The sequence below is a fragment of the Monodelphis domestica genome, chromosome 2 (assembly GCF_027887165.1).
Source record: "Monodelphis domestica isolate mMonDom1 chromosome 2, mMonDom1.pri, whole genome shotgun sequence".
In the NCBI taxonomy this organism is placed as follows: domain Eukaryota; kingdom Metazoa; phylum Chordata; class Mammalia; order Didelphimorphia; family Didelphidae; genus Monodelphis; species Monodelphis domestica.
In genome coordinates this window covers 505781223-505794746 of record NC_077228.1, presented here as the reverse complement: position 1 = coordinate 505794746, position 13524 = coordinate 505781223, and the positions used below count along the sequence as shown (strand labels likewise).

The window sequence follows — 13524 nt, the reverse complement described above, 5'->3', positions numbered from 1 at the left end:
AGCTCTGAAGCCAGAGAGGGTCAGCCCAGATGCACCCATCAAGCTTCAGAATACTAGAACTTCAGCCAAAGACACACATCCTCCTCCTGGTCCTTTTTTCTAAGTTTAATGCCTTGATGTTTTTATTGATATCTTTTGGTTTTACACCACCGAGATTTCTCCCTTTATTCATCCTCCTAAACCCTCCCTGAGAACCATGCCTCATATAAAAGAATGTTTTTTTAAGGGGGAAGGGGCAGTTAGGTCCATGAAAAGAAAGCCAGGTCCAGAGTCACAGGGACTTGGGTTAAAATCTAGCCTTAGACATTTCCTAGCTATGTGACCCTGATTAACCCTAATTGCTTAGCTCTTGCTTTTCTTCTCTCTTAGAATTCATAGTAAGACTGAAGGCAAAGGTTTAAAAAGAAAAAGATAGAAGTGAGGAATGAGAAAAATGTATTAAAAGAGGTTAATACATCAAAAGAAAATCTGATGTTACATACAATATGTCATCCCCCTCTACAAAACAGCAATCAATGGAGGGTGAAGTAGAGGCAGGATGTAGGAGCCTACTCCTAACTCCTCTTTGGGCATAGATTTGTTCTTGGTATGATTTGGCAATGTTCTGTTCAATTGTTTTGGATGGAGTCAATCTTTCCACTGACATTGTATTCAGTAAGTATAGTATTCTGGCTCTGACCACTTCCCTTTACATCAGTTCCTTTAAATCTTTCTATACTTCTCTGGAATCATCAAAGTCATCATTTCTGTCAGCATAGTCACATTCATGGCATTCAGGTACTATGATTTATTTAGCCCTTCTCTGCTTGATGGGCATCCACTTTGGTTCCATGAAAAATGTTGCTATTAATATCTAAGTGTATATGGGACTTTTTAGTCAATGATCTCCTTCCCCAGACATTTAGGAAGCACCAATAGAGTGTTTTATGAAATGGGTATTTAGTGACCTTTTGGACTGCATTACCTGCCCCCTTCCCCATGGTCGAAGCCAGAAAAAGATTTAAGAAGGATTATGATTATAAATTCACAGACATTACGTCTACAACAAACAAAAATGGGGAAGGCATACTTAAGCTTTTACAGTTGGCACCATGCAGTTTGGAATTATGCCCAAGGGGCTATAAAAGAATGCATACCCTTTGATCCAGTAATATCCCAAAGAATCCCAAAGAGATTTTTTTAAAAATGAGAAAGGACCTATTTGTTCAAAAATATTTAGAGCAGCCCTTTTGTGATGGCAAAGAATTGGAAACTAAAGGGATGTCCCTCAATGGAGGATTGGCTGAACGAGTTGTGGTGTATGATGGGGATGGAATACTACTGTGCTGTAAGGAATGATGATCAGGATGATTTCAGAAAGAGCTCGAAAGACCTCCATAAACTGATGCAGAGTGAAAGGAGCAGAACCAAAAAAAAAAATTGTTCATGGTAAAAGCAAAATTGAAGAACGAGCAAATGTGACGGACTTTGCTACTACCAGCTGAACAGTGATCAGGGACAGTTCTGAGGGATTTAGGACAAAGAATGCTCTCCACCTCTAAAGAAAGAACGCAGATGAAAAGATATGATTTATCACTTGTGTATTTGGGTTTATGATTTGGGGATTTGGTTTTATAAGATTATTCACTTACAAAAATAAATAATGTCGAAATGTTTTGTGGATAGATAATACATGTATAACCCAGACTGAATTTCTTGCCAGCTCCAGGAGTGGGGAGAGAACAGAGGGAGGGAGACAATTTGGATCATATAACTTTTGTGAAAATTTATTTAAATAAAATATAATAAAAATTTAGAAAATAAAACAAAATAAAGTTGACACAATGAATAAGTGCCATAGAGTCACCTATAATAATGTCTCCTGGGCCAGTGCCAGAGACAGAATACTAGACTGAATTTTCCAGTGAGGTATTTCTTTAGTCAGTCCTCTACTCAAAAGCATAAAATGGCTCCCAGCTGCATTTATCTACCCCCACATTGTCCTACAGCCACCTAAAACTCATTGAAAGATGTCAAGCTTTTATAATTTAGCACAATCTCTTTCCCGATTCTATCAGAAAGACACAAGCACTTGTACCCATTCCTCCCATGAAGGAGGATTTAGACACAAGTCCTCTAGGAGGACTCAACCGAGAGTGAGAAAAATTATTATTATCTAAATTAGTTTATAGATCTGATACTATATCAGTTACACTACCAAGAGAACTCCATATGAACTAAGCAAAATATCAACAAAATTCATCTGGGAGCCTAAAATCTAAGGGGAAGTTTTAAAAATGTAGGAATGAAGGGTCAGCTCTCAATATATTATAAAGCAATAAAATCACAATTATTTGGTACTGATTTTAAAAATAGAAAAGTAGATCAATAGAAAGATTAAAAAGGGAAGAATAAGAAATAATTTAACTCAATAATTCTGCCTGGATGGGAGGCAATCAGGAAGTGCCATTTGGTAAACTTCCTATTTTAATCCATCTTGTTAACTAGACCCTAAGCCTCAGTTGTTTCTGTCTTCAAGAAAGGAGTATATTAAGTACCTGATCAATTCTGATGTTTCTGTCTCTCTCTATCTCTCTCTGTCTCTGTGTCTCTGTTCCTCTCTCCCTCCAGTTTCCATGTAATATAAAGTCATTGAAAAGAACTGAGAAAACCAACCTTTCTCTCTCCTTTGATATACTGTCAGGCACAAATGATGTGTGGGTTGGTTTTGCTGAAATTTATTTTTTTTCTCTTGTTTTTAATCTTTGTTTCAAGGACAACAAAGTTTATTGTATGGAGTAAAACGGAGGAAGATAATCAGAAATGAAGGCAGTGGCAAGGGTTGGGAGAAGACTTAGGAGATTGAAAAGCTTGTCATCTCTTTCTCCAATGATGAACGACAGAATAATGAAGAGGAAGAAGGGAGCTGAAGAATAAAATGGCCTTTAAGAATTATTGGCAATTCATGCAAGCTATTACTTTTAGTCAACTGACATTTAAGTTATCTACTTTATGCCAGACACTCTGCTCTGGGCTGGGGTTATTTAAAAAAAAAAAAAGGCAAAAGACAGTCCCTGTCCTCAAGGAGTTCAGAGCCTAATGGGGGAGAAAATATGCAATCTGCTCTATTTTTGTTCAGTCTGTCTGCTTCTTTGTAACCCTCTAGATCATACATAGCACACCAATTCTATCCATGGAGTTTTCTCGGCAAAGATACTGGAGTGATTTGCCATTCCAGTGGATTAAGGTACAGAGGTTAGGTGACTTATCCAAGGTCACACAGCTAGTATGTATCTAAGGTCAGATCTAAACTCAGGTCATCCTGACTCCAGACCCGGCACTATCCACTGAACCACCTAGCTACCTCCAAACAACAATACAGAAACCATAAAATATATAGGATGAACTGGAAGGCATATTGGAGAGAAAATACTAAGATGAAGGAAAACTGAGAAAGACTTCTTGCAGAAAATGCAGACTTCAAGGAAGCAGAGATCAGGAAGAAGGCTGTTCTGAGAATGGAGAACAGCCAATAAAAATTCCAGAAGTCAGGAGACAGAGTGTCATCTACCAGGAATAGCAAAGGAGGTCAACGTCACTGGATCTCAAAATACGTGGAGGGGAATAAGGTAGAAGACTGGAAAGGTAGGAAGGAACCAGGTTATGATGACTTGAAAAGACAAATAGATTTTCATATTTGATCCTGAAGGTGACAGGGGGACATTGGAGTTTATGGAATGGGAGCATGGGATGATATAGTTAAACCTATGTTGTAGGAAGATTGATCTGACCACTAGGTGGAAGATGGACTGGAGTGGGGAGAGACTTGAGGCAGGCAGAGTGATCTAATCAGACAATTCAATAGTTTGACTCTTTTAATAATCCAAGAATGAAATGATGAGTGGCCTGCAGGAAGGTAGTTGCAGTGTCAGAGAAGAAAAAGAGGAAATGGGGGGAGTGGGTGAAGACATGTGAGAGATGTTACAAAAGCAATAACAAAAGGACTCGGCCACCGATTGGATATTGGGGTGGTGAGAGTGAAGAATCAAAGGAAGAAGCCAAGGTTGTGAGTCTAGGTGACTGAGGGGATGGTGGTACCCTCAACAGTAATGGAGAAGTCCAGAAGATGAGAGGGTTTGGGGGCACAAGAATGAGTTGTTTGGGGCATGTTGAATTTGTTTAGAGGACACCAAATTAGTTCATAGGACTTCCAGTTCAAGATGGCAGATAGAGATTTGAAAATGAATGTTGGGAGAGAGTTTAGAGTAGACAAATAAACTTGAGAGTCATCTGTAAAAAAAAGATCAGTGAGGAGCAGCTAGGTGGACATTTTCTAGCTGTGTGACCTTGAGCAAGTCACTTAACCCCCATTGCCTAATTTTTACCACTCTTCTGCCTTGGAACCAATACACAGTATTGATTCTAAGATGGAAGATGAGAATTAGGAAAAAAAAAGATAAACACTGAAAGCACAGGAGCTGATGAGATCACTGTGGGGGAAAAGAGTAAAGGGAAAAGAGAGGAAAGTCCAGGACTTAACCTGGGAGGATGCCCACTTTGACTGGCATGACACAGCCTCCATTTTTCTCAGTAAGGAGACAAAAGAGGGTCAGACAAATAGGAAGGAAAGCAAGACAGGGTCATGAAAACTTAAAGAAAAGAGAATCTCAAGAAAAGGAGCATCGACAATATCTATAGAGAGATCAAGAACAATGAGGATTGTGAAAAAGCCTAGTTAGCCATTAAGAGATCATTTATAACTTTAGAGAGAAAAATTTCAGTTGAAGGATGAGGTCAGAAGTCAAACTGCAGAGAATTCAAAAGAGAATGAGAAGAAAGGAAATAGAGGTATCTATTGTAGATGACCTTCTGAAGGAGCTGAGCTACAAAATCAGGGGAAAAATGGAATAGGAAGTAACCAAGTCCAGAAAGATGAAGTGACTTGACCAAAGTCCTAGAGTGAGTTAATGGAAGAACTAGGACATGAACCCAGACAGCTGAGCACTGGGCCTAGAGTTCAGGAAGACCAGAGTTCAAATCCCACCTCAGCTACTTCCTGGTTGTATGACCCTGAGCAAGTCACTTCACTTCACTCAAGTCTGCCTCACTTTTCTTCTATGAAAGATGGAGATAATAATGGCACCTACTTCCCAGGGAAATGGGGATAAAATGAGATATTTGTAAGGTACTCTGTAAACCTTCAAGTGCTATAGAAATGCTAGTCATTATCATCATCATCATCATCATCATCATCCCCTAATGGCTAGGGCAGAATTCTTTTTATACTGCCCATTCAATTTCATTAAAAAAAAATAACCCTTACTACAATACAGAGGGATTTATGAGAAAGAACGCTATCCACAGTTAGAGAAAGAATTGTGGGAGTAGAAATCCAGAAGAAAATATATGATTTCACTTGTTTATATGGGTTTAGGACTTGGGGTTTGGGTTTTAAAAGATTATTTTATTACAAAAATGAATAATATGGAAATAAGTTTTGAGTGATAATGCTTGTCAGCTCCAGGATGGGGGGAAAGAAGAGAGGGAGACAGCATGAATCATGTAACCATGGAAAAGAAAATTTAAAATTTTGACTTAATTAAAAAATTAAAAAAAAAAATAACTACTCATTTTTGCCTTAATAACAACTTTAAGACAGAAGGGCAAGGGCCAGGCAAATAGTGGTTAAATGAGTTGCCCAGGATCACACAGCTAGAAAGTATCTGAGGCCAGATTTGAACCCAGATCCTCCCAACTCCAGGGCTGGTTCTCTATCCACTGTGCCACCTAGCTGCCCATTCAATTTCACTTTAAATTGACTGTCCAATTGAATTTAATTTCTTGCTTCTCCTGTAAGACCTAAATCCACCAATCATCCCTTCCTTCACTTTTTTTTAATCTTCATTTTCTTCTCTCTAGCAGCTTCTTCCCCAAGGATGAGCATTTCGAATTCGTTCCTCCCCTCCGTCCACTCCCCAATAATGGGCTCCATGATCAGAACTCCACTTGTGTGGGCCACATGAATATTTGACTCTTACAATTAACAATTAATACTCTCCTGCTCACAGGACACCTGGCAGCAGCCATTTAGACAATGGAATGGGCCAACAGGTGGTTGAGTCCCATTGGCCAACTGGTTCAGTTGTGCTAATTAGTTTAGTTTAGTTTTTTTTTTTAATTGCAAAAAACCTTCTTGCAAACCACACCCTGAGGTCAGTCGGGCTATAATGGCCTTTAAATCACATGTCAGATGCCTGGGCATGGTACTGTAAAGTTTACAAAAGCACTTTCCTCAAGATAACCCTGAGAGATAGATTATGCGTCTCAGTAAATTGGACATGGCTGGCCACCCCCTTTATTCAAGTTCTCTTCCCCTTTGGTTCATAGAATCGGGGTCCTTGGGGGCAGCTGGGTAGCTCAGTGGATGGAGAGCCAGGCCTAGAGATGGGAGGTCCTGGGTTCAAATCTGGACTCAGACACTTCCCAGCTGTGTGACCCTGGACAAGTCACTTGACCCCCATTGCCTAGCCCTTACCACTCTTCTGCCTTGGAGTCAATATTGACTCCAAGACGGAAGGTAAGGGTTTAAAAAAAAAAAAGAATCGGGGTCCTCTAGTCCATTTCCTACTCATCTCCCTCTCATCTGACGCCTATTGAGGGTGCAAAAGCTGCAGAGACCCCATTTCCAGGGCTATCATGGTACAGGGCAACCAGCTGGAGGCGGCGTTACCTGGGTGATGTCTGGCTCTTGTCCTCTCTTCTGCAAAGTGAGTGTTGGACTACCCCAGCAGAATGAGTGCCTGTGGGGCAGGGACCAACTCTATTTATTTTCTTTTGGTTTTGGACCTTTGTAACTCCACAACTTAGCAGAGGAGCTGGCACACAGTAGGTGCTTAAATACTTATTGACTGATAATATCCGAGACTCTTTCCACCTCTAAATTCTCTAAAAGGTGTTATGATATTGGACTAGAGGCAAAGTTAGCACAGACTGGGTTCAAGTCCAACCTATTCTGCCTAAAGGTTAGTCATTTTATTTCTCTGAGGCTTGGCACCCTTCTTTATAAAATGGGCATAATAATATTTGTTCTATTCTCGCCTCTCTGGCTGGCTCACCCAAGCTCAGGGTGCTGGACCCAAAGGGAGCCTTCAGTGCTTAATCCCTTATGATCTAAGGCTGGGTTATCTCCTTGGGCAACAGAGGCTCAGTCCCCTTGGCCCTGGCTCTGAATGCCACAGCAATCACACAGCCCCTTTCCCCACCCACCCTGCCAGCTCAGGGACGTACCTGCACCACCTCCGTCCTTATGTTCAAGGTGTACAACCAGTCACTGAACCGTGGATAGCTGTTGAGTTCCACCGTCCGTTCCCCAGGGGCCACGCTGAGTTTGCACTGCCGCTGTTTGCTGATGTACCGAACCAGTTTGGCCTGTTGGGAAGCCCAGAAAGCAAGAGATTTACCAAAACAGGATCTTATTCATCTCTCTGTTGAACAGGTCAAGAAACACCTGAAGCCCTGAAGTGGTGGGAGACAGGGAGGGGAAGCTGGATCAGCTCAGAACATTAAGGGTGCCTGGAATCACAGCTACCATTTATCTAGTGCTCTAGCCAATTCTGGAGGGAGGAGGGCAAGGGCTATTAGGACTCCCATTTTACAAATGAGGAAACTGAGGCTGGAAATGATGACGTGGCTTGCCAAGGATCACATGGCTGAGAGATGTCTGACATCGGATTTGAAGGTTCAACGCTGCACCAATTGGAGATTATTAAACAGATTTAGAGATGGAAGGGATTTGTGAGAAAAGCTAGCCCAGCCCTCTCAATTTACAAACGAGGGGACTGAGTTTCTATATGGATATAAAGATACTAAGTGGAAGGGTAGGGATTTGCCATTTTCTTCTGCAGCTCATTTTACAGATGAAGAAACTGAGGTAAGCAAGGGTAAGTGACTTGCCCAGGGTCACACGGCTAATTTCTATTTTTCCCGTCATCAATATTTACCAATTTACCAGTTACTATTCCTTCTCAAGAGTCATCTCTTATAACAAAAAAGAAAACGGGAAAAAATCTCAAAAACCAACAAATGAATCAATCAGGTGCAATACTATATGTGATGATCCCCAGAACCTAGCACAGTATCTGGCACCAAGCAAGAGCTTAATAAATGTTTGCTGATTGACAAAAATATATATATAGAAAGTGAGATTTAAGTTCAATTTTGAAGTAAGTCAGAGAAGACAATCAATCAATATTGATTTATTTACTTTTTTACTTTAAACCCTCACCTTCTGTCTTAGAATCAATAGTGTGTATTGGTTCCAAAGCAGAAGAGCAGTAGGGGCTAGGTAACTGGAGTTAAGTGACTTGCCCAGGGTCACACAGCTAGGAGGTATCTCAGGACAGATCTGTACCCAGGGCTTGCCCTTTCTAGGTCTGGATCCTTTCCACTGAGCCACCTAGCTGCCCCTGATCAGTTAACGTTTATTAAGCACTTACTGGGTGAAAGTACTTTGCTAAGCACTGGGGATACCAAAAAAAAAAAGAAAAGAAAAGAAAAGAAAAGAAAAGAAAAGAAAAGAAAAGAAAAGAAAAAAGAAAGGTAAAAGACAGTCTAATGGAAAGGATGTCATGTAATATATATATATATATATACACAAAGTAAGTTCTATACAGAATAAACAGGAAATTATTTACAGGCGGAAGGCACTGGGATTAAGAAGGTTTTGGAGAAGCCAGGAAGCACAAGTAAAGAGGGAGAACATTCCAGGTATGGGGCACAGCTAGGACAAAGACTTGGAATCAGGAGATGGGAGTGTCGTGTACAAGGAGAAGCAAAAAGTCCATTGACACCTTCTATTTACATCACTGTTTACTAGTCTACTTGGCTCTGCTTCCCTTACTTGGTACCAGTTAACTCACATCTTTCTACCTTGGTCTGCTTCCTATGGCACAGTAATAATTCCACTATAGTTATGGACCATGATTTATTTAGCCATTCTCCAATCTATGTACATGGTTTGTATCCAGTTCTTTGCTACCTAAAAGGGGAATTGGGGAATGGCACCCTACCAGTTTTATCTGGGCGTATTTCTCCTTCAACTCCCTCAAAATTGATTCCATTTGGGCATCTTTCTTTTTTCCTGTACTTCAGCAAATACTTAAAAACGTGTATTTTATGCACCTCTGGCACCCCAAGCTAATAGAATTTAAAGGTGATGGAGCCTCTTGTCTAGCTCAAGATCCTCATTTTAGAGGGGGTAACTAGGACATAAAGAATTGAACTGGATAGCTCATAATCAAATGGCAAGCAATTCACAAAATCAGAATTTGAACCCAGGTCTTATGCCTCCAATGAAGCTAGGTGGAACAGAATAGAGGTCTAGAGTCAAGAAGACTCATCTTCCTGAGTTCAAAACTGGCCTCAGATATTTCCTAACTGGGTGACCCTGGGAAAGTCACTTCGCCATGTCTCACTTTCCTCATCCGTCAAATGAATTGGAGAAGGAAATAGAAAACCAGTCCAGTATTTTTGCCAAGAAAACCCCAAATGAGGTCCCAAAGAGTCAGACACAACTAACCAACTAAACAACATCTTCTGCCTCCCTTGCCCAGTATTCTTTACACCATATCCCAGGCTTCAGTGTGAGGTGCTGGGGAATCTACCAAGATCCATTATTTGGTCCTTAGGATGACTAAATAGAAAAAAAAACAAAAACAAAATGAGATATGGTCTTAGAGCAGCTGGTGGCTCAGTGGATAGAGAGCCAAGTCTAGAGATGGGAGGTCCTGGGTTCAAATTTGGCCTCAGACACTTTCTAGCTTGGTGGCCCTGGGCAAGTCACTTATCTCCAATTGCCTAGCCCTTTCCACTCTTCTGTCTCAGAACCTATACTCAGTATTGATTCCAAGACCAAAGGCAAAGATTACTTAAAAAAGAAATAACAAAATAGGATCTGGTCCTTTCTAGAGCTCACTGTCTTGGAGTCAGGGTGCCCAACATATATACCAATAATTTACAACTTGTGTGCGATCTTTGATGGGTCTCTTCCTCTTTCTGGACCAGTTTCTTCTTCTCTAAAATAAAGAACTTGGATGGGAAGCTTCCTTCCAATTCTAAAGCTACGCTCTCAGGACTACACACTTTATCACAATCGGGGGAGGCTGGCACACTTTGTTCCTTGCCCATCATTCTGGAATTATAGGCCATGTTCCAGGAAATCAAATCCTTCTCTTCTCCACCATTTACATAACCAACTGTTCCCTCCCCTCTTTCCTGCTTTCTCTTCTTCTGTCACAACCACTAGCAGGAAGAAGAGATAAAAACACCACCTGTGCTCCCAACTCGACTGCTTTCCTAGCCAGAACTTCAAATCCCCTCTAGAGATACAGCCTGGATTCCTTCTGACAGCATCATTCATTCCTGCATAAATCAGCAGAAGTGGGGAGTGTTGGATGAGCCCCAGTCTTGCCAGGATCCCTCACAACCTGAATATATAAATAAATAGGCATACACACATGCATAAATACATACACGCATGTGTATATATGTTTATGTGTGTTATAGGTACATTGCAAGTCTATATTTGTATGTATGCACATGTATGCATATTTACACATGTTTATGCATATATACACACACACACACACATATATGTGTGCAGAGAGAGAGAGAGAGATTTAGTTGTAGATATAGATTCTCCACCCACTTTCTTTTTGGAGAATGTAGAACCCAAAACATTTTTTCTTTCTTTTTTTTAAGCCCTTTTTTTTTCTGTCCTAGTAACAACTCTAAGACAGGGCAGGGGCTAGGCAAATGGGGTTAAATGACTTGCCCAGGATCATCCAGCCAGGAAATGTCTGAGGTTAGATTTGAACCCCAGTCTCCTGGCTCCACTCCTGGCACTATGCACTGAGCCACCAAGTTGCCCCATGAGACCCAAGCCATTTCAAGGCTATTTATTGAGTCATTTCTCTCCCTCCTTTTTTATGATATGTAATTATATCTCTGGATATCATATATGAAGGGGGGAATGTCAGGAGTGTTTACATTGTCTCATGGAGCTCCTAGTGCCATTGTGTCAAACACCTGGGCACTATGGAACCTAGACGGGGAAGCACAGGTCGTGGGCAAACCCTCATTTGGCTAATGAGGAAAGTTGAGGTTCAGAATGGTGCTGGACCTTTCTCTTTCTGGTTAATGTCAAGCTCAGCCAAACGAATTGGACTAGAACTAGAATATTAATTTCTTGACAATACATAATGCACAGATATGGAGTCTTATTTACACATGCAAATACACACAGACAGACAAAGGAATGAGGAAGAATGAAGATGCCAAGACTGGGCAGGAGTTAGTGTCAAATCAGGAGCTACTTTAAAATATGAATAAAATGAGGAAAAAATAAAACATTACTAAAGGAAAAAAATCTGAGCAAGTCTGGCAAAGCAAAAGTATTGTGTTGGATAAGAATTTGTTCTCTATATTAAGAATTCCATTTTAAAGGATAAAAGAGAATCCTAAAAGGCAGGACGGGCTAACTGTACAAAGCCGACACAGGTACTTGATACTGTCCACAGCTAATAATGTAGAAAACTCTTCTGGCTGAATCTAAGGCAAAGGAAGTGAAGCCAAGACCTACATAGTAAGTGTTAGCCATTGGCTAAGATGGCCCCAGACCAAGAGGTCTCTGATAATCTGACAGCCATAAGCTCATGAAACTTACAAAGACTATAAGAAGAAATGACTCATGCAGAAACGGGAGAACTTCTGGTATTTAAAAAAGGCAAGAAGTGTCTCATTCTCAGAGGATGAAGTAAGCAATCAATGTCTTACATTCAGCAGAAAATGTAGCTCACAAGTCCAAAAAAATTGTAAGTTTTTTCCCCCTAGATTTGGTCATATTTTTCCAAAAGTTGGCTCTGGTGGAGATGCTGAGGTGCATGATGGTAAATCCAAAGTATCCTCCAGAAGGAAATTAAACTCCCAGTAGCATTTTCTCTCCACTAAAGAAATAGTGGTCTTTTGTTTCCTTTAAAGATAAAAAAAAAAAAACCAAACCATGGAAATTCAGGAACAAAGCAAATTTGGAGAGTTCCTGGGACTCTCTCCCCTCCACTGGCCACAGGGGATGTATTCAAGTACCATAGTGCATGATCCAGTGAAATGAGCTCTGACTTTGTAGTCAGAGAATCCAAGTTCAAATTCTACTTCTGACTTTATTGACTATGTCCTTGGAGAAGTCACTTAACATCCTCAAGCCTTGGTTTACTCATTTGTAAAACTAGAAGGGGTTGGTCTAGATTGATGGTGTCCAAGGTTCCTCCTACCTCTATGATTTAGAGTCAGAAGTTATAGGTTTAGACATCAGCTCTGCTCCTCACCATCTGTGGGATCTAGGATAAGGGCTTCTGTTCACTCCTCTTAAATAAGGGGTTTTGACCAGATCACAAACTCATAAATAAAATTTTTATTGTCATAGATCTCTGGCAGCATGGAGAAGCCTATATACCTCTTCTCAACATAACATTTATAAAGATATAAAATAAAATAGTTGGATTACAAAGGAAACCAATTATAGTAACATATTGTTATATATAATATAGTTATAAAATATTCTCGAGAGATGGGGGGAACTTCACAGACCTCAGATTCAGAACCCTTAAACTAGATTATTTTATTTATTATTTCATTTATTTATTATTTTAACTCCTTGATACTAAAACCTCACATAGTCCTGAAGGGCAACTCTCTTACAGCTCATGGCCCATCAAACAAGAAAATCATCATGTCTTCATAAAGATCTGATCTGGTTTTGGCAACAAAGTAGGTGGCCAAAAACCAAGAAGTACTTAAATGTATAGTAGTCCATAAATGGGATGGAATACAACTTCATTGCAAGAAATGATGACTATCACGACTCTAAAGAAACATCAGAAGGTTTACGTGAATTGATGCAGAGTGAAGGAAACAAAACCAAGAAAATAATAGATAAAATGACTATGTAAATAGTCAAAAATTTTTTAAAAAGCAAAACTTCAACATTGTCTAATTGTGTTTATTCTGGTTGGTCCCCAGAAGGAGCTGAGAATATACGCCTCTCTCCCTTCTTTACAAAGGTGGAGAACTATGAGTATATAACATCACTTACAATGTCAGGAATGATGGATGTGGTAGATGACATTACCCAGTTGCTTTTATTCTTCTTTTTTTTAAATCATCTTTAAAGAGATGGCTGGGGGAAGCTAGGTAGCATAGTGGATAGAAAGTGCTAGGCATGGAGTCAGGAGGACCTGGGTTCAAATCTGCCTTGAGACTCCTCCCAGCCCTTATTGCTCTTCTACTTTGGAACCAATATATAGTATTGATTCCAAGATGGAAGGTAAAGGTTGAAAAAAAATCACCATCCCTGATCTGAAAAAGTGCATGTTCTATTGCAGTGAACACGTGTGCAAAACATACACTCAGATATTCCTGAAGCTACATCCCCCTCCATGACTTCATCTTCCTGCCTTGAAAGCTCCTATCCAGTTTTGGCTGCAGCAGTAG

The 13524-nt window shown here is 40.3% G+C and overlaps 1 protein-coding gene across 6 annotated transcripts in view; it reads right to left on the bottom strand.

Moving 5' to 3' along the window:
• KSR1 (kinase suppressor of ras 1) overlaps window positions 1-13524 on the bottom strand; it is a 247528-nt gene that overhangs the window by 90330 nt on the left and 143674 nt on the right. For all 6 annotated transcript variants that reach the window (XM_056819500.1, XM_007485577.3, XM_056819497.1 and 3 more), the window contains exon 2: window positions 7267-7407. In XM_056819500.1, the coding sequence (XP_056675478.1) occupies window positions 7267-7407 (141 nt within the window). The remainder of the gene's footprint in view (window positions 1-7266; window positions 7408-13524) is intronic.